Source organism: Alosa sapidissima, chromosome 21 (assembly GCF_018492685.1).
Source record: "Alosa sapidissima isolate fAloSap1 chromosome 21, fAloSap1.pri, whole genome shotgun sequence".
Taxonomy (NCBI): domain Eukaryota; kingdom Metazoa; phylum Chordata; class Actinopteri; order Clupeiformes; family Clupeidae; genus Alosa; species Alosa sapidissima.
Window position 1 is genome coordinate 17,150,904 of NC_055977.1, and position 27,400 is coordinate 17,178,303.

Below are 27,400 nucleotides of genomic sequence, written 5' to 3' on the forward strand. Positions count from 1 at the left end.
AGGTTTCCCCTGCCCTGCGTGTTATGAAAAATCAGATCAACTTAAGACTTCAGCAAAGGCCTCTCCTTCTGACTGAGACATATTACAATAACAGGGAAAATGCAAGTAACTGCCAGTGTTATTTTTAGTTATTTTGTTCTTCACAGAAATATTCATGAACCCACAATACTTTTCTGAATATCTTTAATTTGCAAATTATTTGTACAGGTCACAAAAAAAAACAAAAACAAATAAAGGAGCCATGACATCTTTGGTACCTATTCAATGCAGTAGGTTCCAACAGTAGTGCAAAGGAATGAAAATAAAAATCTTTTGCCATGAAAGAAATCTAGCAAAAATGAAGTTTGCTTTTTGTTGCACTTAACTGGTTCTCAGAAATCAGAGCTCAGTTATCTGTCCACAATACATGGAGTCAAATGGAAGACTTAAATATAAACTGGACAATAACCCCATGCTACAGTTATCTTACCACTGGACAAAACAGTAGATGGTAAAACAGTTTCTTTGATGACATTAGGGACAGTAAAAAGGTAGACTTAAAATAGACAAGAGGGGAATATTTTTTATCAAAAGCAAAAAAAAAAAAGTTAAAAGGAAAGGAAAACAATCTTTGAGCGCAATATCAGCATGTGCTGAATATAAGAGGTGAAATTATACATTCCTTCTCTCATAGGAGGGTGATAAAGTCTTGCGGTGGTACTCAAACAGAAACCAAACAAAAGGCATCTGAACAGACCAGAGGCTGGTATTGCATAGGAATGATCTGTTGTCACTTTATTTACCTGATTCAATTCAAAAGATTATAGTATCTGTATGCTATATGAAGATCAAACGATTCATGTATCGAAAGATAGAACTGGTCTTATATTTTTCAGTGGTCATGATCACATTCAAGTGAAATGTTTGTCAGTAATACAATGGAATGAATGAGAAGCAAAATGCCATATAAGGATCACCTAAGACAATATATAAACTCAATATAGTCAATATATAAACTCAAAATATTTAATAAACCAATTCAAAGTCAACTTAGTGGTATTACAAATACTGCCATTTTGACTATGCAGAAAGACTTAGTTACATAAACGATCTGGAAGAGGGGAAAACTACACCTTCCTGTAATAATTCTGAAATATTTTTATATTAGGAACAACGTATCATTTAAAATATGGAGTGAAGATATACATTAAGGCGAAAGACTTAACTTTACTAACTTAAGACTGAAACTAAACCCAAGATGAAGTCTTTGCACTTGATCCACTGCCGTCACATTCAAAGACTTTCATAGGTGCTCTTAAACATCCACTTTAGTTTCTCAATGGTAAATATAATCCAGACAGATGCAGCAGTGCAAGCAAGAGTACATGTCCACACCCCTATACACAAACACACACACCCACTCACACAGGTTTGTACGCACAAGATCATTTCAGCTCCGTCTTCTTCAATAAAGGTTTAGCATTTTCAAGCAGCGGCGACTTTTCTGTGCCTGTTCAAAACGCTCGATAGTGAGCTCACTTTCAGGGGTGCAGTGCTTATTGTCCAAATGGAATGGACTTGGGAGAGAAAAAAAAACAAACAAATAAAAAAAAGAAACAGGCTAATAAATGCAAACACGTCAAATAAACAAAAAGTGAGAAAGGCGCAGAGTAAGAACCATCTCGAAAGGCACAATCTTCCCTGACGACGGCCAACTCTTCGAGCGGAGAGGAGACCGCCACACAGACATGACCACACTTGCGGCTGCGGTGGCGGCGGCGGAGCGAAACCTAAAGCTGGACAGCTGGTGTAGGGAGGTAATGGTAGTGGTGGATGGGTGGGGAAGAGAGAGAGAGAGAGAGAGAGAGAGAGAGGGGAGGGGGTGAAGGAGAAGAGGCTCTGGGCCTCTGCCTCTGGAGGGCCCTCAATCCTGGGCCGCGAGCACGCACACCTCCCTCTGCGCCTCGGCCACCAGCTCGGGCACGCAGTGGCACGCAGCGGAGCAGGAGCCAGCGGCGGCCGCAGTCTCTGGCTGGGCGGCATCGGGGACAGGGAGAGAGGAGGAGCTGCCCTCCTCAGAGTCTGTGGCCTCCTGCTCCTCACCAACTCCTCTATCTGCGTCTCCTCCTCCTCTCTCTCCTCCTCCTCCTCCTCCTCCTCCGGAGGCCTCTGGTGGGTTGCTGCCATCTTGGATCTTCTTGCTGAGCTCGTTGCGCTCGATCTGCAGCGCCCGGCACAGCTTCTCCAGCCGCTGCACCTTCTGCTGCAGGCCCTCCAGCTCCTTATCCTGCAGCGTTTTCTACAATGGACACACAGGACAGGACCTCGGTCGTCAGCATACACGGCCACTACAATATAGCCCATAGATTTTCTATGACCTTTTCAAATATTTTCATAGCCAGTGACACTATTATTACCACACTACATAATATTCGTTACCATCAATAAATACATCAATAAGTAAATAAATATATAATAAATATAAAATATACTACACTGACAAACAAACTTCATAGCACATATGGCAGTGTTCCTAAAAGTGTGGTACGCAGGCTATCCCTGTAGTGGTCCACGAGCAGAAGTGGTAAAATATCATTTAGATGAGGTGTTTGCAATATTGAACTAACTCGCATGTAAATCCAGTATTATTTGAATTGTCTGTTTAATAGTCCTGACAGAATTCCAACAAGCCAACAGCGACACTGCTTAAGCATTTTTAAAACTGGAATACCATTAGTTTACTAGAAACATAACTAGCATCAAACTATCAAGACCAGATTATTTAGAAGAAAATCATATGAATCCTCTGACCCAATAAGCAAGGTGCAAAAAGTTATCAAAAAATGCTTCAGCGGGTATTGTGTAATATACTGCTGAAGTAGTCCTATTGTTTTGTTTTTTTTAAGTTAGTTGGTCTATGAGGTTTTTTTTTTTTTTTTTTTTTTTAAATTTTTATTGGTTCAGTGTTCCTTGGTCTGAAAAAGCTTGAGAAACACTGGCATATGAGCTCATTATGGCTTTGGCATGCCTTTCTAGTTTGATCACTGATGCACCCATTCCCCTTCTGTTTCTCTCAGGAAGCTGCCGCTGACAGTGGCAGCGCACTTCCTCCCTCGGGACAGCCCAGCGCCCTCATGACATTCAAACGGCCGCTCACCTCCTCTGCCATCACCAGCAGGGCTTTGTTGCTGCTCTCCCAGCGTGACCTGTACATCGTCGTCTCCTTCTCCAGCTTCTTAATCTTCTTTGTCATCTGCGGCCAAGGTGGACAGATTAAACCACAGCTTAATGACCACTCGTGGCTCGCGTTGCTGAGTAAGCGGTGTCATGTATAACAGATTACCAGATGTATTACTTTATTGATCCCCAAAGAAACGATGCAGAACATATTATTATCACATTTTGCAATACATATGGCGGGATCAATAGCGTTTTGTTTTCTTACTTTTCTTTTACATTCCAGCACACCTTGAATAAACACCCTACTGATAAGTTAGGACGTCTGTAACCAGTTGTCATAAGGCCTGCTCCCTTTTTCCACTCACTCACACCTTACAGGAGGGCAATTACCTTCTCCATTTCCTGTTTGAAAGTTGTGAACACCTCATTGCTCTTGGAAAGCGTATTTTGAAATTCTGCAAACTTCTCTGTGTATAATGACAACTGTAAAGGGAGAGTGCACATGCAAAATATTACAAATCACATTCACATTCGAGGGGGAAATTAATAACTTTGCAAGAAGACATTTTTTTAGTCATGGACAAAAGTAACTTAAGTCAATGCTTAACAAGCTAAGAAACAAAATATCCATTATTCCCCATGTACTTCTCTAGCTCCTTAACTCCTTAACGTAAGTGCAGGGGGCTTACCTGCTCCCTTAAGTGCTCCTCCTGCTGCTTCATCAGCTCGTACATTCTCTGAGACTCCATGGCCTCTTTCAGGAGCTGAGGAGAAGAAAGCCAAGCAATGCAACCAGCTAATGAGACAGATGCTCTTTCAGACACACACATTACAATGTAACGACACATGACATCTATAGATATATGGTAAGAAATTTAAAACGTACAAACTCTTTTTCCTTCTTGTGGCGATCCTCTGAGTCGTTAAGTAACTCCTGGGCCTGGCGGAGTTTAGCGTCTACCAGCTGTTGTTGTAGGTCTTTGTGCTTGAACACTTTGTCTATATGCTGCAAAAGGATTAAGACACACAGATTTAATTGAATTAGCTATACTACATTAATGATAAGGGCAATTCCACACAAAACTGCCACGTCCATAATGCCAACACATAACTCTTCTTGGTTGTAGAATTAAGCAATAAGCCCCAAGAGGCCGTAGGTTACACTGATTCTACAACAGCTAAGGGCCGTTGTTAGGCACGATGCGCTAGCGGAGTACAGGGTTCCTACACATTTTCAATAGATTTTTCTGACCATATTCTCGACATTGCGGCCACTTCTGGTTTGGGATAACTCGGTGAAAACAAAGGTATGGACAACTGAGGTGAATTAAAAAATGACACTTAATATTCATCCATTTAGCTTGGTCATTTTTAGTTGTATCTTAGTTGTATCATAGTTGTATCTTGACGATGGGGACTGACAGTTAAGCTAAACAACAGTAGGAATGGTTCATTATGACCTGAGTGAAGTGATTAGTACTGCAAATGCAATAGTCTGGAAACACAAATATTTCTCCAAACCCTTGTTTCATTTTTCCATACTTATCCAGACCTGGAAATTACTAAAATCAAATTCCATACTTTTCCAGGTTTTCCATACTGCGTAGGAACCCTGGGAGTACAATACCATGGCATTTAGTTGGCGTTATGGACGTGACAGTTTTGCGTGGAATTGCCCATAACCATATCCTGTTTTTGCATGAGAACTAAATCTTTGTGGTTCAGATCCTTCCAAGTCATATGAAAGCTTGTGTTTTAAAAACGAAACCAAGAGGATACACCTCCAAAATCACACTCAGATCTCCCACAGAAATAACGATGACTGATCAATCTATACAAATTCCTAATAGCTCTCACACACACACACTCACTCACTCACTCCCTCCCTCCCTCCTCCCTGAGCTCTCCATCATACTCACACACACACTCCCTCCCTCCCTCACCTCCTCACTGAGCGCTCACACACACACACACACACACACACACACACACACACACACACACACACACTCATTCCCTCACCTCCTCCCTGAGCTCATACTGCTCGATGAGCTTCTTGAGTTTCTCGGCCAGCTCCATGTTCTCCTTGCGCAGCGTGGCGTTGTTCTCGTTGTGCTGCTCCATCTGCGCCTGGATGTCGTTGAGCGTCACCTGGAAATGGGACGTCACCTCCTTCCTCATCTCCTCCTCGGCCCGCGCGCGCTGGACACCGCTCTCCTGCAACAGGGAGAGGAAACATAATAAGGTTACGGCGGCAGTAGTCAACTCAACAGCCGAACAACCAGCTTATAATGTGGTCATAAAATACGCAATGTTCTGTCTGTGAGACATGTATGCACTTTCAAAATATGTAGTGAACTGAAGTCGTAAATTATGCTCATAGGCATTTTAAGACTTTCTAATAGGCCTATATTTTAGAATTTGAGGAGGTTCTACCTACCTTTAAAGCCTGTTCACCCCAAGAACGATAACTATGACGATAATGACAAAAAAGTATCATCCTAGCTAATGTGAATGACGACGTCTACACATAACAATATAACATGAAGAACGATGGGGAGTGATTTGGGGATCACTTTCAGAACGATTTTGAGAACGATAAAAAGCTGACAGCCAATCAGAATCCTTCAAATTTTAGCCATCACATTCATCAACACGAAGGGAGATTTTCCTTGTCGTTGGTCAGTGTGGATGCTTGTAACGTTATAGTTATCTTCACAATTATCATTCCTGGTGTGAACGACCCTTTTGAGTAGGGATGCTGTTCTGTGAACTGGGAAAACTAAAATGTGGATTTACTGCGTGGCGCGCTGTTCAACTGTGAGGCCTGAGCTCACCTTGAGCGTGCGGTTGTGTCTCTGCAGCTCACGGCACAGGCTCTCCAGCTTGCTGCGCGCCAGGATTGCTTTGCTGTGCTCGTTGCGCAGGTGGTCCTTCTCCTGGATGAGCTGCGTCTGCTTCTTCTGCAGCACGCGCATCTGCTTCTGGGAGCTGCGGTGCTCCTCGAGCTGCCAAACGAAACAGGGCCAACGGTTCAGAGAGGAAAGACAGACAAGAGGCTCATTTCCTCTATTAACTTCACACGGTTTTAAATCTGTGAACAGCTCATCAGTGAACTTTCAGATAGTGTTTCACTAATGATATCAGCAAAATATAATCAAAACAAAAAGCTACTTACTAAATATTAAATATTGAATTTCCTGGTGATAACAGTTACGGCCTTATCAACACATAAAATCCACTTCATCAAGTATAAAATGTGATTTGCTAAAGCCAATTCATTTGTGTATCTGAACTGAATATAACCCTTTGTTTGTTTGCTTCCTGTTTACTTTAGTAATTAACCAGCTCGATGAGGTCTGTGGCAGAATTAGCGGGTGTTTTGGGAATGCACTGCCCTTTCCGGTTATTGTTTCTCCACACACACCACTGAGCTGAGCCACCTCTGCAGGACTCCCGTCCCGAGCCTCTACCCTTCGCTCTGCTCCATTAGCTTCTCCTGCTGCAGTGAGCCCTGCCAAATCTGATACCATGACAAGAGAACTGACCCGGTGCCAGGTTTCTCCCTGCTGCTGACTGCAGTCTGACACACACACACACACACACACACACACACACACCCTCCCTCTCTGTCAAGCACGGATGGACGTTGGGAAGCAGAGGCCATCAGCTTTGACGGCCCTGTGATGCTTGACACATGGCTTTGCCCTCAGGTTTTCTGCATGCAATTTCCATATAACGTGGCTTTGAAGAATTTGTTCATCATGCATTAGCAAATAAAACACCTCTAAAAGATCTAAATGCTCATCAAGGCAACAAAGAGTTTTGAGGACTCTAGAGAAGTGGAGTCAAAAGTACAATTCAAATTCAAATAGGTTATTGTGTCAGAGGTAGGACTCGCCCTGTCTCTCAATTCACGAATATGATATCCAGGACACAAGCTAAAGAAGACATGCATTCCTAAAACCCCAGCCTGCCTTCTGCCTTCTCGGGAGCAGAGGCCGACACCAGGCCTGTTTTGTGTCATGGTGGCCACGGTCAGAGCCTTGTAGGGAGAAGGGCCTTTTGGACTCACCAGTTCTGCATACTTCTTACACAGGCCTGCCAGCTTCTCCTCAGGGGTGCTCAGTGTGTTCAGAGTCTGCATCAGAAGAGTTATCTCTTTTCCTGCAGCACACACACACACACACATTAGTATTCAGACTGACAGGGCAAATTGATCTACACACTTTGGGGAGTGACATTTCTAGGGCTTGAGGCTATTAACACTGAATCATATATCACTGGCAATGCTGATGGTAGTACTTTTCCCAAGCTTCTTATCGTAGTAGTTTTCCCATGCATCAAGCACATCACACAACTCCCACCCACTGAATGAACGTGCACTGGCAACACTAAGGGGAGTTCTTCTCCTGCACATGATGCCCACACTACCCCTGCAGCTCACCGAGCCCTTTCACTTTCTTCTTGTCCTGCGTCTTCTTCTGGTCCTTCTCTACGCCACCGCTGCCGCCGTTCACTTTGACCTCCTCCGTCTTGCTGTCGGCTACGCCGTTGACCTCCAGGCCGTCCGCCTGGCCGTTGGGCAGGGCCGCGTCCTCGGTGGCTTCCTGCTGGCAGTAGGTGCTGAGGATGTCCTCCAGCTGCCGGCTCAGCTCCTCGGCCATGTCGCAGGTGGAGGCCAGGGCGCCCGCCTCGGCCACTGAGAGGAAGAGGATAGAGGAGTCATGTGACTAATGACCACTGGTTTAATTTACATTTTCTTTCACGGACCCCAAAAGGAGACCACTTGTTTTGTTACAGATGTGTTAAAAGTGTATTATTAGGTAACAATCATCAAAGCTAGCTGCCAAAACTTGCCAATTTCTCATTGCATTTAGGTACACTGTGTATGTCTAATGCTATCAAATGCACATCAAAAGATGGAAGAAATAATATGAAATAAGAATAAGAACATTCAGACATTTCACGATCCAGCTATTCAAGTACTACACTCATGTCTAATCCTTAATAACCCTCCCACCAAGACTATCTGTGTACTAGTTCTATACATACATGTTACATTTTGCAACTAAATACAACTGCAAAGACTGGTTTAAGTAAGAGCTGACCAACTAACTCCATCTTGAAGAAAAACCAGCTCGCCATATGAAATAACCCAACACACACAGCCAAATAACTCAACTTCCAATGTTCTTACAGTCAATCAACAGAGTGGTTTTAATTTCTGCACTCGTTCAAGGAAAACACTATGACAGTGCATTACTGGCTGTCAGTGCCTGTGGTCTTAGACCAGTATAGACCCGAATACCTCCGTGACTCAAATAATGTACTGTTTATGGTTTCTTGGTTACTTACAACCATCATTAGAACTGGCGTCAAGAGGTGGAGTTTCAGCCGCCTGGGATTCTCCTCCCTGTGGACTCCCGGGAGTTTCAGCGGGTTCTGTACTTTCTGTTGTGTCCCCTGGGCTGGGTGGAGCTCCAGCGGGATTCTCCACTGTTGTCTCCTGCTCGTCAGTGTCCTGTCTCTTCATCCTTCAGCCTAAAAAAACAACGGCCGTCAGCATAGCAACACCGGACCAAACTAAAAAGTCTTCTCGGTCAGCACAACAGTATAAACAGTTGTCGTGCAAACGTTACGTATAGTTCTACATGTCTACTGAAGACTGACAGTTAACGTTACTGAAAAAACAAACCTCACGAGCCCATCCATATTAGGCACTGATCACAAAGGATGTAACGTTATAGTCAGGGACAACGACTAACAAGACTCACGATGTTGTGACATGAGCCAGAATCTAACTAACCACTGGCCAGCTTATGCTTACTCGTCTAATACTCATGATAAAAACAGCCTGGGCCAGCTAACGTGCTGCCAGAATTCCCGAAGAAATCGGAGCAAGGTAGATACGTATGCTAACAAGCAAGCTTTGTTAAGCCTGATGCAAGGGGGTGGTAAGGTTAAGTACAACTTGCTGTCCCTGTCAGTTGTACAGCAAAGTCGAAGGCTTATATTTACTCAAATATAAAGTCCCTTACGCACAATCAAGGCTTTCCCTGCGTAGCCAGAAGCAAGATGATCAGCTAACCAACTAGCATTTGCTAGCAACAGGCACTGAGTAGGTGGAACCGTGACGTTCACAAACACGCGGAACATGAATACATTTACAGATCTTTAATATAACTTGTTCCGTTACATATATTTCACTTGCCTATACCAAAGAGAAAGGATAACTGTTTACCAGAATCACTGCCAGATCGAACAAATTCACTTTAACCAACCGATGCTGCCTTTCCTTCTTGCCAACTGACACAGGAAATACCAGAGACCGAAAAAACTTTGATTGGACGGCTACGACGGAAGTTACTTACGCCATAAAAACGATGTTGCTCTATGGGAGATGATGTTTTTAGTGTCTGCAGTTTGTACACATTTGATTACATGTGTTTTATGATTAAAGATACCTTTAAGCCCTCTCAAAAACAATAATTAGATGGATCCTTTCCATAATAGATAGAATAGAATAGATGCTTGACCCCAGCCTAAATTCCACACTATAAAACTTCCTTTTAGAGCATGGGGTTTCAACTAACCGTGACCCAAGAACCACCATTCTGACGAAGAAAGCAACTTCAGGACCACCATTGGATACATATAAATGAATAGTGATTACCATAGAAACTAAATAATAAATTCATGGTCAGGGACTACCGGTAAATGCCCTCACAGACCACCTGTTGTTGGCCGCAGTCCACTGGTTGAAAGCCCCTACTTTTAGCTGGGTGTAGGCCTATAAAGGTCAGTAATGTGCAAGACTGATGCTATGCCTGTTTTAGTGATGTGAAAGATGTAGGCCTGGCTGAAGAGGATACAAACAATGCAATCGTCTTACCCTTCTTACATTGCCCGAACCTCTCTATGACCCTGGGGTTGTCAGTTTATGCAAGACTGACAGTGGCATTTTTTACAAGCAGTGACAAACATTCTCAGTCATTGATAAATCCACTGTTAAGACAAGATATTGAGCATAAACTCTTCAATCTACACACTCATTATATTAGTGTGCATGTTACCATTTCCTATATCTGGTTCAGGGAAGCTTTTCTTTTGTCAAACAAGTTTACTGATAGCCTACATCAATGAATCAAACCACACCCTGTTCAAATAAACACTACAAGACTGATTGCAACAGCATTTTTGTTTTTATTTAATTTTGTACAGTATTCGTTTCCTGGACAAAACCTTTTTAAAACTGCTTTAAACATTTGTTCAATATTGTTAAATATACATCGTTTTTTTTTTTTTCATGTTTGTGTGACATGTTCAGTATATGTGTTATCAGTTTCGTCACTCATTCATACGGTCGGTTAAGTCAAGTCAGTCGCAGTGTAAGATGGGTAACAGCCAAAGAAAATTATCGTCTGCCCACCCTCCCCTCCACACCCAAATTAAATATAAATACATTTCAAGAGAGGAGAAAAAATACAGGACTAAAGTACATCATCCACCAAGGGAAGAGGGGAAAGTCAGAGTAGGGTGTATGAAAACATTTCACAAAAATAACAACTGTTGTAAACACTGGATTGAGATTTGGAAGAGATTTACACATTTACAAGATCCAGGACGGAAGACCAGAAAGACCCAATTTGTCTTTACTATACCAATGTGTGGCTAATTTTTTTTAAATCTTTTTTTTTTTTTTTTTGCACTTCTCAGAAGTCATTGTTGATGCAGGAGCAGGTAAACCATTTTCTCTGCAGTGGCATCAATGTTATACACCAAGTCCCACTTGATTTATTTCAAATATTTCAGTTTTGATAGTTTAAAAGCTCCGATCTTTTTTGCGAAAATGTCATGGTGGCATCTGCCACTGTGAGTAAAAACTGCAGAAGCCTATAGCGGAGGTCTTTATCCCTGGGTAATGTTGGGTTTGGGACATGGTTATTGCAGCTTGCGGTTGCTTCTTTGACAGTTCGTAGGAACACTCATTTCTAAAAGCTGATTCCACAGAAATAGCTTCAACAGATCCAGGTCGTCGATAAGGAGGGCTTTATTGTCGCTTGTGCTAAGTTTTAAAAAAATGGATGGAGGTCAGTCTACAAAATATAGATAGAGTCTTCACAGTCCCCTCGTAAGCCCCTGAAGGAGCCAACACACAGGACCATCACTACAAACAGCGGCTCCTTGAAGGCAATGAAAAGTATAACCTTGCCATTTCCTTTACTGCTGGCTAGTAATAACTTATTGGCCCATCTGTGCAAATATGAAAGTTTCTTCAAAGGTGACCTCAACTGCGAGAGAGGATTGACAATACCACGATTCCTCCTAATGCCCCTAAGTGGTTTGATTCATATAGTTGTAATTAGAGCAGATGAATGGCGATTCTGAAAACCTCCTCTATTGTGACTAGATTCTCTGCACAATTCACACAAAAATAGACAGGAAAAAACACAGCATTTCCTTTGCATCTGCATCTGACTAAAGAGTAAACAATAAGAGTACAACAGAAAACATAGTCCTTTTCAAGTTGTTCTATTATTCTTTTTCTCTTTACCAATGTATCAATTTGGTGCACAAACTAAAGGCTGCCCCTTCTTTAAAGAAACGGCTGCATATACTGAAACTTTATAATGATTTGTAAGAAATAGAGCAGCAAGGTTTTTGCACAAAAAGCTGTGCACATTCAAGTAAAAAAATAAAAATAAACTAAAGACAAGATACATTTCAACCTGCAGTCTTAGTTGGTCGGATTGGCACTTTAGTGAATAGGAGTGCATTTTTAATTAGTTAAATTCTTTGAGTATTTTTTTTTTCCTTTCATAAATTCTTCTTTATTGATCCACTTGATTTTTTTTTAAAGTTAACCCAGGTCTTTGGGACCCAGGGACATATGAAATGAGGGACCAACGTTGTACTGATATTAGCCAAACTCCCCATCTGAAGCGATGTGAAGCGGGAGGTGGTCTATTCTTGTCTATCTCTGATGTACAATGTAACCAGGGTTGGTGGAGACCCATTTTTCTTATGAAAGCCAAAACCTGATCAATCGGAAAAGACTTATCTTTGTCTATTATAACCAATCATGTTCTAAAAACTCATTCACTCAGCAGTAAATTGCTAAGAGTCAAGTGTAAAGAGCAAGACAGACTCTCTGACCACTCCAAAACAAGATGCATGAAGCTTAGCTGCAAGCTGTAATTTGTGCGCAAGATATGACGTTTCAGGATATTTCGTTGAAAGCTTCAGCTTCTAGAGTTCAAAAGTAGACTTCTCTTTAGAATAAATGTAGTACAACAGTGTCTTGCGGACTAGTCTAATCTACAAAGTCAACATGAAGCAGCTCGCCAGCTTGGCTTTCACCAGGAAAATCTCATCTCCACGGACCCGACGCTACCAGCTTCGGATGTGAACGCAAGGGTACAGCCAACTTTTCCATTCACAGCTCATGTCAAAGTCAACGTCACACAACAACTGGACAGCCACTGGCTTTGCCCATCCCATCAAAAGCCCCCCTCCCCATCCCTAATCCCCACACCAGTCCGTGTGGCATAGAGGTAGAGGAAAAAAATGCTTCCATACTAAGTTAATATGAATTACAACAACGCAAGTCACAGTTTTCTCACATCTTTTTGTTTTCAAGAGGTAAACACAGAGGATGCGCTTTTGTTTAGCTTTTAAGGTTTAAACAGAACTACAAAGATTACAAAAGTCGAAAATGTCGTTGTAAGCAGACTTTCATTTCCTTTTTCGTCCAATCCACGCCTCTCACACTAAGCCTACACCTTAAGACCATCCTCTTAAGTGAAAACACCACCAAAAGCATTGCCGTGAGCGACAACTTTTTTTTCCTGCTGGACACTACAGTGAAGTGCATAAACACAAAAAGTGCAAACGTGAGATTGAAAAAAAAAAAAAATATATATAGAGAGAGAAACTAGTTGCATGTGGGGAATAGAAATAAACAAAGAGAAAAAAGGCAACACATATTGACTGAAAAGGTTAGATTATGGAAGCCATTTTCCCCTCCACTGTGTTTTTTCTTCATCTGTGTGTGGTGCATGCTGTGTATGCTGGTCTTGTCTGCATGTGTGCATGAGGTGTGTGCAAGTTTTTTTAATTTTTAAATATTTAATTTTTTTTTTTGCTTTTGTTAGGTTTGTCATGATAAAACGCATGTTCCTTGCCAAATCTCAGATGTCAGTAGAGCTAAAGAATACAAGTACATAGATTAGGCCTACACAAAATGAAATATAATAGATCATTATCATTATACGGTATTAAACAAGAACTGCATTAGTTAGGATCAGCAATTGAACTATCGAAACAAATTTGGAGGTGTGGGACTAATCATTAATCTCAAGAAAGCCTAGGACAGGACTTGAGGAGAATACTTGACTTCCATACTAGTCCAAGAGTTTGGCAAGGGACATTCCATGACCGTTGGTAGATTAATACAACACCATGCAAAACCCTAACATGCACAAACTGAGGGCGATCGGAGTCAAGAACTCTTACAATACTAGACCTCCGCGGGATATATATATGTATATATATACATACACACACTAGGCTTTGAATGAACACAAAATGGAAACACTGGAGGTGAACCAAAAACCAAAAACGCATCTACGTGAAAGGCAATAATAACTAACCCAGCTTCCTACCCCGCCCTACCACTCTTGCCTAAAATAAGCAACCAAAATAATCTGGAACAAAAGTCACTATGGTAAAATAAAGTCCTAGCCCTCAGAATTGCATTGTTATTTTTTTTTCTGTTATTATTCTTGCATTATATAATTAATTCACTTCATATGTCAAATGCGTCATTATTTAGAACACTGCACACCACGAACAACATAGCGCTAGTTTCAACATTCCTGATTAGCTAGTAACCTAGATGTCATCTCACTTAAACCTTCCTATGTTTCACCACGATGTCCCTCGTTTCGTTAACGCCCATTTCACAAAGCCTCCCCTTGCCAACGTCTTTACCGCCTATTTGCATCGTTTCAAGACCCACCTCACGCTCAGCAAAAAGGGGAGAGCGAGAGAGAGAGAGAATAATTGTGTCAACTAAACATTTCCAAGTTTTCTTGCCCACAGTGTGTGTACATCAGAGACCTTGAGTCGCAACTAAATGTTCACACTTTTCCCTAAATCCCCCCCCCCCCCCCCCCCCCCCCCCAAAGAAAAATAAATCTGGGATAAGTCTTTTTTGAATTGTACCCTGCAGCTCGGTGGAAACCAGAGATTCCACATCCATATGGAAAGCAGCATGGATCCGGTTAACTGAAATTACAAAAGGGAAAGGGGCTAAAGCTTGTTGACAGAAGAGAAAATAATCGTATATATTTAAAGGGGGGAAAAAATGTTGTGGGGACAGGGCAGTGTGTTAAGCAACATTCGCCATCTTCTTTTAGAAAATAATTGAGAACTCTTTCAGGTAACAGCCTCAGTTTTAAACTTTGACCAAATGGGGGGGATGTGCTTTGAAAGCGAACTGCACGGGCCCACAAAAAAAAAAAAAATACATAAATTAAATTAAAAATTGATCTAAAAAGACCTTAAATAAAACTTGAAAGAATTTCTGGTTTCAGCAGTGATATTCTTCCTCTGAACAAGTCTCTGACCTAGCCATAAGGGGGGGGGGGGGACAAAGGGTTTATACCCCCTTTTGCTTCTGTGTGTATCTGATAGTAATGGGGCGCTGCTAGGTTCTCTTTCGGTTCTGCCCTCGGCCCAGCCGCACGGTTCTATGTTCCGCACAGCTCTGATTGATCAGGGAATACACAGGGGAAACAGGGCTGGATATCTAAGGGGGATCAGAGTGAAGAAGGAAGGGGGGGGGGGGGGGGTGTTATAGCTGGAAGCCTTCCATGGGGGCCTCCTGCTGGGCAAAGAGAAACTGCTGTTGGTTCTCATCAGCCTGCGGGGCAAGGTTGGCGTCCTCCTCCTCCACACCAAAGTAGTGTTCGATCAGGTCGAAGGCCTTCTGGTAGATCTCCTGGTTCTCATGGCTCTGCAGGAACTCGATCTTGTCCAGTCCTGAAGAAACAAGGGCATTCAGTGGACGCTTAGAGGATGTGAGGGCAATACAATATTGAGCACAGCAACCAGCTGAAATCAACAGAACATCTACAAATCTGAACAAGGGATTACTTGTTTCAAATGTCTTCATGACACACACACACACAATCCAAAGTGCATGCAGAGTTTAATATCCTTAAGCCTGCGGAGTCAAAACCACGTGTTTGTGTAAGCGTGTGTGTGTGTGTGTGTGAGTGTACGTACCATAGGCCTCCTCGATGAGGCCGCAGTAGGGGTTGATGCCAGTGCCGCTTTGCTTGGCTTCCTGCTCCCCCAGCCGCAAGATATTCTCCAAGCCATTCAGGGCCACCTGCACGATCTTAGAGTCCATCACCGTCAGTAGGTCACAGAGGGGCTTAATGCAACCCAGGTTCACCAGGTATCTGAGGAGCAGAAGAGGAGAGTGGGTTAGAGTGTGGATGTGTTTGGTTATGACAGTGAGAAATATGAATAGTCAACCATGAGAGAGAGAGAGAGAGAGAGAGAGAGAGAGAGAGAGAGAGAGAGAGAGAGAGAGAGAGAGAGAGAGAGAGAGAGAGAGAGAGAGAGAGAGAGAGAGGAGAGAGAGAGAGAGAGAGAGAGAGAGAGAGAGAGAGAGAGAGGCTATTGTACTCAGTTATGACATTTACAGAACATACTCTTTCCAAGCTCATATCTGTGGTTAGAAGATGATCCAATGCATTCATTGTCTATTCAAAAGACCCTCTTAACATTCAGACCGCAATACAATTTAATGAGCACTATGATTCAGCCATAAACCATATTTCCAACGCATTGACAACTTTTATGGCATAAATGTGCATTTCATAAATGACTTTCCTAAGGCCTCCCTCAGTACATAGGGTAACATAACATGGTTTTTAAAAGAGTGTGACAGTCATTCTCTGCGGTTTCGCATAATGGAGTGTGCGAGGGCCAAGCTGCAGCACCGCCAGTGTACCGAGTGGAAATCCGCAGCGAGCAAAAACATTTCCGCAGAGGCTAGGTCACGGCGGCGTAACTCGATCCGGGGAAAACGTTTCACTGTCAGCAGGCCTCTCGCACTGTTCCGGCTCCAAGATTAGCCTCTTACCCAGCCCACCCTGGGTCCCATACCCCTGTGAGCATGTGGATCACTGGGCAAGGCTCCTCAAACATACCAGCCAACTAAGAACAGATGAGATTGACTTTGGCAACATTAAAGCTGCTGTAAGCGATTATGTTTTGGGAGTAGTTTGGCTGATCTGTCTTTTTAAGATCTGACGGAAAGAGATACTCAGGGGAGAAATCTCAAGGACTCGCTTGGGACTGTGTGACTTGAATTTCCAATGTGATCTTGGTGCATTAACAAACTATTAATAACAACCAATTTATGGGTACATAATTAACTAACAATTTATGGGTACATAATTAACTAACAATTTATGGGTATCTTTGGCTACCACCTGTTTTACTTGTGCGTAGTATATCAACTTCAGCATCTTAAAAAAAAAATACTTATGAATTGAATGGAAAATTAAGTACCTGTACCAATCTACTTTGTTGTGGCAAGACTACTGCTATATTCTAGCGAAGTGTCAAATTATGAGTACACTTCTGTTTAAAAGTTGTAAAACATCATCTAGGAAATGGAGCTCTGACTGAGAATGACACATGTAAGTGAAGTGTGACTTGGCGGCAATATTCATCCACTAGTATAGTATGATGCTCTACTTCCTCATCAATCACTTGGCCACGAAAACACTAGTTCTATTCCACATTCTCGGGTTCCACCCACTACTCAGGGTTCCTGACTGTGTTCCAAACTGACCTGATCTGGTCAGCGGTTCCCCCTGAGGTGGCGTTGGTGATGGCCCAGGCCGCCTCCTTCCGGGTGCGGAACTCGGCCTTCTGCAGGATGTCGATGAGGCACGGGGAAGATGTTTGCATCTATTACGGTCTAGAGACACAAGAGGAAAGAGCAGAAAAACAAAAACAGTAGTGAGTGGCTACTTACACATCAACATGGTTTGCAGGCTGCACCCACATACTTCCATACATGCCGGTGAAGTGAGCTAATTATATTTCCTCTGTCCTTAAGCAACATGTAATCCTCCGAGATCTCTCGCACGGTGAGCTGCATAGCACTCACACGTGTGCAGTATAAATACTTCACTACACAGGCCTTGTCTGTGCAGTCATGCACAACTCATCTTAACTTTACTGAACCTCATTTGATATTAATCAAAACGTATTCAGCAGATCGGTTTCACCCAAGGCACGTTCTTCTATATTTGCAGCCGCTCTTATGCTTCTGGGGAGAAAAATCCTATCGCCCTGGCACAGTAAGCTTCTCGTTTTACTTACTGCCCTACAGAAAAAACATGGGGAGCAAGGGGGCAGAGGAGAACCAGTGAAAGAGGAGGGGGTGCCCTGCTCGATGGAAAGAGCTTACCTGGATCTGAACCCTGTTCCCTGCTGTGATGTTGGAGATGGTCCAGCAGGCCTCCTTCCTGATGGACTCCTTGGCGCTGCTCAGGAGGTGGAGGAGGCAGGGCAGGGGCCGAGCAGTTCAGCACCCACCTGCAAGGAACCAGAGCAAACTCCTAATTAAAAGGGTCATTCTCCATATTTAAAAAAAAAAAAAAAAAAAAAAATACTAAGTTATCTACCACTTACTGAGAAAACAAAAACTGGGTCACAAAACCCAATACCTGGCTGGAATAAGCCCCAGGCTAAGAAGGAACTCCACTCTTGATGCACCCACAACCCATAAGAGAAAATATTTCCCAAAAGTGCATAATAAAATGTGAAATCACACAAAATTAGAGTTACTTTCCGGTTCCGGCGCCGTCGAGAGAGGCAGCCTGGTAGCGCCGTGTCTGTTTTTTTCCTAACGTCTTTTGTTTACTTTTTACTTCGCAACTTTTTTGGATTACGCACTTTGAGGAGTGTTTTCATTCTATCCTATGGATATGGATCTATTACAATTCTCCGAGCAGCAACAAACTTGTGTACACAAGGAATCAGCTGCTTGCAATACGACGGAATGCTGGTAGGGTTCACGTAAACATCCCGGAGGAGCTGTGGTGCTTACGGGGGTGCAGAGCGGGAGTTAAAGTGAGGACTAGGCGTCGGGAGAAGAGAGTAGCAACACAAGCCCTCAGTTCCTTCCATGGTTATGGGAAACGTGAACTCACTGGCCAACAAGACTGACTCTTGAATTTCCCCTTGAGGATCAATCAAGAGTGCCAACAGCTGCAGGTGATAGACAAAACTTCTACTTCCACTGTGTCTCACCTGAGTCTGAATGTCATCGCCGGTGACAATGTTCCCCACAGCTCGCAATGCAGGTGAGGCCACTTTGTAGTCTGTGTGCCTGCAACAGAAAAGACAGAACGGATATGAGCTAGAACAGTGACCCCCCTCTACCCTCTAACCCCCTCCAGCGCAACAGACCGTCCATCACGTATATGCACAGTATGCAACCTATGCAGGAGTCTCAGATTTATCACTTGTGATGACATGAGAGCCTACCCCAAGGGTGAGGCCCACCTCAAGCCCACACGCAAATACTGCTACTTTGCCCATAAATCCACTATGGTGGCAAATAAGGATAAAGCTATTTTCAGCTATTTTTGCGCCGTATCTTGTCGTGCCACCCAATACCCCTTAATGTTTCTGTGCCACGTTCACACACAGAACACATAGACACACACACACACACCGCCTACTACTTACTCACATGAGTAGCTCCACCAGTCTCCGGCAGACACCCGAGTCGATGACGGCCTGGATCTTCTCGTTGGGGCCCGTCCGAAAGATAGGACAGAGCCCAGCAGGCGTCGGCCAGCAGGTCAATGTCGCTGCTGAAGAGCAGGCGTGACAGCACGGGCAGACACGGGGACACCTGCAGGGGGCGACACAGCGCAGCATGAGAGAGGGGACATAAGAGCGGTCACTTCTAAGGTATAGAATACTGGTTAGCGCTTAGGACTTGTAACCGGAGGGTTGCCAGTTCGAACCCCGACCAGTAGGAACAGCTGAACTGCCCTTGAGCAAGGCACCTAACACCTCACTGCTCCCCGAGCGCTGCGGTTGTAGCAGGCAGCTCACTGCGCCGGGATTAGTGTGCGTCACCTCACTGTGTGTTCACTGTGTGCTGAGTGTGTGCAGGGACCAAATTTCCGCACGGGATCAAAAGAGTATATATACTTCTAAAAATGTATTCCACAAGAGAGTTTGGTAGAATTGTGGAGTAATTGTTGGCTTAAATAGTGAAGGACGGAGCCAATATAGAGTTAAACAATCCATAAAGAAAATCCTAGAAAATCTTAGATCCTTAAGTGTAACCATTGACAGGTAAAGGTTTATCCAGGCACCTTTTCAAAGTCAGGCGGCGGGCTTTTGCCTCTGCAGAGGTTGGACAAGGCCCATACAGCATTCCTGGTCATGGTCAGCCTGGTTGATTTGGTCAGCAGTCTGAGGAAAAACACACACAGAGCCACGCTTAAGGTTCTATCACCACTTTCTGCAAAACGATGTCCTCCCCACACACACACACACTCATTCACAGACACCAAGTCATATAACATCCAAGTAACTGAGATCTGACAACCTGTCTCAATCTGACAGCTACACAGCTGGTGTGACACAGACCTGACTCCAGTCGGAGATGAATTCTTTTGTGTGTGTGTGTGTGACTGAACACCTCTGATAGGGCCTGACTGAACGTGAGGTGGGGAGTGTGATGACACGAGTAGGTGCTCACGTTAGTAACGGCGGGGAGGATGTTGCAGTTCAGCACGTAGTCTCTGCACATGGCGCTGTCGCCCGCAATGTTGCCTAAGGCCCATACCGCCCTGTGGGAGGAGGAGAGAGAGCGAGAGCGAGAGCGAGAGCGAGAGCGAGAGCGAGAGAGAGAGAGAGAGGAGAGAGGGATTCATTAGAGAAGATCACCACAAATATGCAGATAATTACATCATGATATCAGACTGCAGAAAGGCTTTGAAAATTCAGTGGATAAACCAGATCACAGGGGCCAACGCATCGTGTTACGGGGGGGAAAGGGTGGCGGAGGAAGCCGTTTGAAGTCTGTGGTTGGGCAGTAACTGATCGGGTGGCCCCTGTGGATCAAAGCCATAGTGGCGCTGCGCTTAGCGGAGCTTAATCTGACAGGCGATACCTGTTCCTGGACGTCTTCAAAGTCGGAGTTGAGGAGCTCGATGAAGACGGGCACAGCCCCGGCCTCGATGACCACCTTGGTCTGGTGGGACGTGCCGGATGCGATGTTGGTGAGAGCCCAGGCCGCCTCAAACTACGAGGGACAAATGAATTAAAAGCAATGCTCCACGTCAAAATACCTCCTTGCCATCACATGGCATACATATACAACATCAATACAAGCAATGAGATACTGAAGAAATCCAAGATACACATTTTTCTTTCTTTCCTTTTTCACCCCCCAAACAACTGAGCATACACAGCAAGATGTGAAACAAGTCAATGGGCATGGGCGTCACTTTGCTCCAAGTGCTGCATACCAGAGATGCCCATTTGGCTGCACAGCGCTAGTTTGCAGTTTCTTTTTAAACCACAGATACAAAATTGACAATGTTAAAGTCAAGGGGACATGTTTTTTCCATGTGTCTAGCATAAATAACACCCATGGCATTGAGAAGGACTTTATTTACAACACTGACAGCATTTGTAGGTGAGGGGGGTGGGGTGGGGGTGGGGGGGGGGGGGGGGTTGGATGAGTTCTGGGGGGTGTGGGAGGCAAGCTCACCTGTAATGTGCAATTGGTGCTTTTATGGAGGAACTCCACAAACCTATTCACTACCCCAGGTGTGCTGATGACCTCATCTATGGGTGGATTGGGGCTCTGTGGGCAACATGCACAATGCAGGACGTGAAGTCTCATCACACACACACATTCTCTCTTAATCTCACACACACACACACACACACACACACTTTAACTCTCAATCACACACATACCTCCATACAACATACACAACTCATGCCAAGGCTGCATATCAGGTGAAATTCTGTGTGAAGGCATAAGATTCTATTCTGTGTGTCTTGAGGCCTACTGAAAGACTATCATTACAGAAATTTGCCAAGATATTTATTTGGCTATAATTTAGCTAAGAAGTAACCCTTTTTTAAAAACTCTAAAAGCAAGACACACAGAATCCCAGTGATGAGTGTGCAAGAAATGAGAGGGGCTGGTGGCTGACCTTTGGATAGTAGTTTCCTAAACTTCTGTGTTGTGGCTAGCTGGAGTTCTGGGTCGTCGGAGAAAAGCATCTCCACCATGTCTCTTGTGATGACTCCATCCCTGGACACCGAGAGAGAAAGACAGGATGAAAACATCTGATTCCAATAAACCCCATCAGGGAAACGCCTCAGGCTGAACTTACGCAAGCCTCAGCGTTTAGCTGCATTGGGTTGACAGCATGTGTGCACTGTGTAACTAATGTGAATCTGATCAACATGCTGTGGACAATTTCACAGACCTCCTCAATGTGTTCATCTTTACATCCTAGCCATCGATCATTTAGAATTCCAGAAGAGGAGATAAAAAGAAAGTCTCTGGAACAGCCCTGAGCTCACAGAACTGAAATTTTTGTTAGCTTCCATTGTATAGACAATCATTCACAGACACAGTCATTGTGCCCTGAAGATTACTTGTTTTGTGTGCATGGCACTTCTCTGAATAGAGGGTGTGGGCCCCGCCAGTCGCATCATCCCTTTTGGATGCTTTCAAAATGACTCAGCCTTCCAATCAACCAATTACATTTGTTTGTGTGAATGGCAGACTGAGATGAGGGTGTGGACCCTCCCCGACAGGATCCACGTCTTGCAGTAGTTAGCAAGAAGCGCTGCACTACTATCGCTAAGAGGAGCTTTGGACATTCCTAAGGCTTCCACTCACCGGGGTGGAGGCAGATGTAAAGAACGGGTCCATGAGGGGAGATTCAAACGTGGCTGCCTCCTCGTTCAGCAGCTCCACGTTTCTCCTTTTGAAAAGCTGCAGCACGAGGAGAGAGAGAGAGAGAGAGTTCATTAGAGAAGATCACCACAAATATGCAGATAATTACATCATGATATCAGACTGCAGAAAGGCTTTGAAAATTCAGTGGATAAACCAGATCACAGGGGCAGAGAGAGAGAGAGAGAGAGAGAGAGAGAGAGAGAGAGAGAGAGAGAGAGAGAGAGAGAGAGAGAGAGAGAGAGAGAGAGAGAGAGAGAGAGAGAGAGAGAGAGAGAGAGAGAGAGAGAGAGAGAGAGAGAGAGAGAAGAAAGGAATGTATGAAACTACTCCTACAAAACCACATGGCACAGCAAACGTGAACAAACAACAACTCTGCCAAGCCTACAGAGCAAGCCGAGATGGAGTGGGAGCTGATGAGAGAAAGTCATAGATGAAGACAGAATGAACGGTCGGGTCAACCCATCATCGTTATTTATCCTTGAGTATTCGAGGGAATCTCAAGGCAATAGAGTAAAGGAGGAGAGGTGGGGAAGAATATAATGGCAAATAAAAGGGGTAGGAAAGGGAGCAAGGAAGAGGGATTGGAAAGGAAGCAAGGGAGAAGAGGGTAGGAAAGGGAGGATGGGAGAAGGCAGTGGGAAAGGATGCATGGGAGAAGGGGGTGGGAAAGGATGCACATGCAAGGGAGAAGGGGGTAGGAAAGGATGCAAGGGAGAAGGGGGTAGGAAAGGATGCACATGCAAGGGAGAAGGGGGTAGGAAAGGATGCAAGGGAGAAGGGGGTAGGAAAGGATGCAAGGGAGAAGGGGGTAGGAAAGGGAGGATGTGAGAAGGGGGTAGGAAAATGACATATAATGAGGTCTAACAGTAAATGAATCTTGAACCTTTGAGGGAATCTTAAAGGAATTATCCGGAGTAAAATGCACTTTAGATCAATTTACGGATGATTGGGAGTACATACAGTACGTTGAGTTGACATCAAAATGTCATTCGGATGTGTTTTGAGGAAGTTCGATTTTACCGTTTTTAGTCAAAACTCGTTAGCCCTGGAAGTGACCAGGGCATGTCATTTTGCCGCTACAAAACGCTATTTTTATACCTCTTCTACAGTTCCAAACACCATTACACTTACGTGGTAGTGAGTAGAGGGTCCCTAAAGCCAAACCGAAGTATCCCGAGGTCTTTATGTGGTCGGATAGAGAGTCCAGAATGAATTTCATCAAGCCAGTACCTTTCCGGACTTCCGTTAGCACTTCCAGGCTACGAGTTTTGACTAAAAACGGTAAAATCGAACTTTCTCAAAACACATCCGAATTACATGATTTTGATGTCAACTCAAAGTATGTACTCCTAATCATCCGTAAATTGATCTAAAGTGCATTTTACTCCGGATAATTCCTTTAAGGCAATAAAGTAGAGAAGGAGGGGTGGGGAGAGTATCATGGCACATAAAGGAGTAGGACAAGAAAAAGGGTAGGAAAGGATGCAAGGGAGAAGGGGGGTAGGAAAGGATGCAAAGGAGAAGGGGGTAGGTAAGGATGCAAAGGAGAAGGGGTAGAAAAAGCAGTGGAGTAGATAAGTGTGGGATGTGGAGCAGACAGCAGAGTGTCCAACCTGCAGCTCCCGCTTCTGTTTCCTGAGCTGGATGCCCTCCTCCTCCCGGCGACGCCGCATCTCCTCCAGGTTCAAGGCTTTGTTCTTGTAGCGGTTCATCCTGTAGTTATCCTTCGCAGGACTCGCTGCCGTCTCTGTGGGACAGAAGAGCAGGGATGAAAAGGGGGTGTAAACGAATGAGAACTACGCCCTTTGTGGAAAATTAAGTTCTAAACAACAGCGGGTCAGTGGATGAAAACAACACCACCACCGTAACAGCTTCTTAAAGTGATAATCTATTCCATATTACACCCAAATTGTTTCTGCATAGCCCATAAGGTCATTCTGTCTGTCTCAGGAGGAAGACACTAATAGGGAGCAATATTCAACATTTATGGCTGTCATAACCTTTGCACATAACAGACCTCCTAAGCCTGAAGAACTGCCAGGTTTGTGGATGGCAAATAATTCTGATTCATGGACATATTGGTGTGAAGAGGGAACCCCTGACAACAGGCCAAAACTTCCCTAGTCATTGTAAAAAATGTCTCCACAGCACTTTAAAGGTCCTTATACAAACACAGAGAGCCCGGTGCCCAAAACCAAAACAACAACCAGGGACGTTTATGCCTAAATAAGACCAGGGTTGTCCAATGACAAAAACAAAGAGTTGCCATTCTGGGTCGAATGCCCATTTCAATCTGTCTCTACTCCATTCCAGCCTGTCTCTTTCATAGCGTATGACTATGCATGGCCCAGCCATTCAGTGGGTGGCTGGTTGGCAGGCACCAGTCTGATTTATCCAGGGCAGCTAATCGCCGAGCTTGCACTAACTGATGCCCAGTCTGCCTGGCCTCAGCGTTTGTGCCGTGTGCCATGTGCTCGCCTCACCCGCTTCCACTGCTACCCTGACTCCCTCCAAGCCATGGCCTGCTGGAGATACACACAAACATGGGGAAACAGACTTGTACTCTGTATTCAAGGAACACACACGTGACAAACAGGACTACCCTTGCACACCCACACACAGTCACACGCGCCTGACCGTCACACTGAAATCAGTCACATTCCTGAAGTTCCAGATAACATCTGACAAGGAGGCCGGGCTTTTGACAAGGATCCTAAGAAATGCTGCCTTGTGTGGCAGAGGGCACACAACATGCACATGGAAAATGAGATGAATAGTTGTGTATGTGGTTAGGCTATATCCCAAATAGTCAATCATCAACCCATGCTCCAGGGAACAAAACAAACACCAGGGGCTAAGACGGGGAAATACCCTGGAGCAGGAAGTAACTTTGAAGTGAACCTGCTCTGCTTAAATCAGCCTGTGTGACAACCAGCATACACAAAGTGAAGCAAAAGGGTGGCAGGCAGAACATAAACATGGCCCCTTTCCTCTCTACTCTCCAGTAGAGGCTTCATACAAAAGTGTTAGGGGAGCATGTGTTTCAGTCTGAAACGATCATTCTTTTAAGGTTCTTTTACCATTTTAGGCTTTCTCTCATAAAGGAGACAGTTGCTGATTGTCATCTGGGGAAAACTGAGAGGGGCACTTCCAACCCTGAATCACGTCCATCCCTGCAGTGACTTTATAAAAGGAGTAATCCCAGAGCAATCTCCCTCCTGATCTGAGAGTGTGTCACAGCAGCTAAGCTATACTTTCCACCCATCACATGGCTCTCTCAAATAGCCTGGTGGGCTGCTCAGCCCCCCCATCACAAGAGCTATTTTAAATGAACTACATGGCCTCAATAAGTGGGAATGCTGAGCAGGACGGCAGGGGGGGTATGTAATGGTAATGGTAATGAACAGAGCCTCCACTGCAGTCTGCATAGACTAGAGATGCTTAAGACACTGGACTGGTTTTCACTCAGTCGGCCCTAGATGTTACTCATGGCTCTTTCCAGACAGAGTCCGGGAGTTATTTTTTGATGCATCAGGCCATCAGTCGTCATTGATGACTTCTTGAAACAGCATACAAAGCGAAGCCAGATCAGCAGGAAAGAATGAATGGTAGGGGCTGGGTGTCCCCGATGTCATTCAAGTTCACTGACGCCCTTTCCATTTCTCTTGTTTCATATAGCTGCGAGTCCAAGACTGTCAAACACGAGACATGTCGAGCACGACACGACACCTTTCCTGACGTTTTGATGTTGCTAACGCAGTAAGAAAACGCAAACACAAGTATCCAAGACATGGCAAGCTACGTCCCAATCTTCTAATGACAACGTTAGGCTAATATAACATTACAGAGTTGACGTTAACAGCTCCAAGTTACCAGTCAGTTAAACACTGCCCGCTCATTCACGTTACCTACATGATCTGAAGAGATGGGGTACAAATCCATACATGTGGTATATTAAATGAAGAGACTATGAATAAGCAGGGTAAAAGAGATTTGAGGAGTCACCATAGAGAGATTACCCAATAGCAGACTGCTGACCTAGCCAGGAATGTAGACGTCAAGCTAGCTCCAGCTAGCAAGTCAGAGTTAGCTTTCTTTCGCTGCTTTAGAAAACATTAACTAGACCGTTAATACTAAAACCTATCGACTAGACAACAATGCCTGAATACAACAGTTACCTGCTGTACCTGCCAGATAAAAAACAGCCTCTGATGTTACGAATACTAATTTTAGTTGTCGCATTCAGGTCTTTATGAACGGGGAAACAGTAGTGGGTAGCTAGCTATGTAGTTGAAAGTTAGCTTACTCGTAGCAGTTTAGCAAGACACTCGACGTCGCTAGCTAGCTAAATACTGCTATCAAACTACCAGGTGTTAGGTGACTTTGTTTAATTAGCAAAGTGCTGAAGTCTGAGCATTCAAATGAAAACAAGTGTGAGTGAGTGAAACAAAATAGTTATCAACTGAAAGAATAACACGTTCCACTCGGGTAGGCGAAGCTGTTAGCTAGCAATCCTTGAATAGTCGTTGTGGGTTGCTTAGAGGCTAGAACGCTACAAGAGCTATCAGCTAAGCTAAGTTGCTAACTAACTGCATGAACATAAAGATTTTACTCCTAAAAGTCGTAAACACCCTGTCATCTCCAAATACATACAATTAAGTACATTCAACAGATAACGAATGTATTACAAATGATCTGGACTCACCCATTCTGTCCTATGTATGCGAAAAACTCTCCCTTGCTAATAAATAAAATGTAAGTAATCCCCTCTATCTCCTTGCCTTCGAGAATTTGCTTCTCTCACACAAACAATATGTCGGAGAGCTACGGCAGCCCCAATGAGACATGCGTAATGACGTTTGCTTTTTTAAAACCTGTCATGCATGTCTTCCCTTAAAATAGTTGATTAGTATATTCTATATTAATAAGACTCAGTAAAATTCAGAGATGAAATACAGTTAATGACAATAAGTGACGGCACTGAGTCAATGGAAACCCAAACATCGACGTTGATTAGGCATATCAGGTACACTCATAGGCTTAGTCTGAAAGAATTGTCCATTGCTTTTAATAATGTAAGGATGGTTTTGCTCGAATAATACAACATAAGAAGTAGCTAACATGTAGTTTAGTCGAGAATGGTCAGGTGAGCTGTAGGCCTATGTGATAGTCAAACGGAGATGTCAAGGAGTA

At 44.0% G+C, this 27,400-nt stretch overlaps 2 protein-coding genes across 3 annotated transcripts; both read right to left on the minus strand.

Annotated features, from left to right (window-relative positions):
- Nucleotides 1-166: 166 nt before the first annotated feature.
- On the minus strand, nucleotides 167-14,979 carry txlna (taxilin alpha). 2 transcript variants are annotated; one of them, XM_042076006.1, is made up of 11 exons: nucleotides 14,389-14,979; nucleotides 8,518-8,703; nucleotides 7,607-7,861; nucleotides 7,235-7,326; nucleotides 5,997-6,167; nucleotides 5,182-5,376; nucleotides 4,046-4,165; nucleotides 3,849-3,923; nucleotides 3,550-3,642; nucleotides 3,137-3,232; nucleotides 167-2,278 (listed from the first exon to the last, which is right to left on the minus strand). In XM_042076006.1, the coding sequence occupies exons 2-11, from the start codon at nucleotides 8,693-8,695 to the stop codon at nucleotides 1,904-1,906; spliced, it is 1,650 nt and encodes a 549-aa protein (XP_041931940.1). In that variant the 5' UTR covers nucleotides 8,696-8,703; nucleotides 14,389-14,979; the 3' UTR covers nucleotides 167-1,903. The 2 variants fall into 2 exon arrangements, with proteins under 2 accessions (XP_041931940.1, XP_041931938.1); XM_042076004.1 differs by lacking the exon at nucleotides 14,389-14,979 and adding an exon at nucleotides 9,404-9,506.
- kpna6 (karyopherin alpha 6 (importin alpha 7)) lies at nucleotides 10,819-27,036 on the minus strand. The gene is given in 17 exon segments (XM_042076007.1): nucleotides 10,819-15,207; nucleotides 15,454-15,632; nucleotides 17,039-17,136; nucleotides 17,138-17,167; nucleotides 17,663-17,767; nucleotides 17,769-17,787; nucleotides 18,506-18,586; nucleotides 18,953-19,020; nucleotides 19,022-19,117; nucleotides 19,590-19,689; nucleotides 19,941-20,068; nucleotides 20,393-20,524; nucleotides 20,996-21,089; nucleotides 21,446-21,549; nucleotides 22,148-22,243; nucleotides 23,821-23,954; nucleotides 26,913-27,036. Coding segments are annotated over 17 exon segments (1,656 nt in total). The 5' UTR covers nucleotides 26,917-27,036; the 3' UTR covers nucleotides 10,819-15,019.
- Nucleotides 27,037-27,400: the final 364 nt, after the last annotated feature.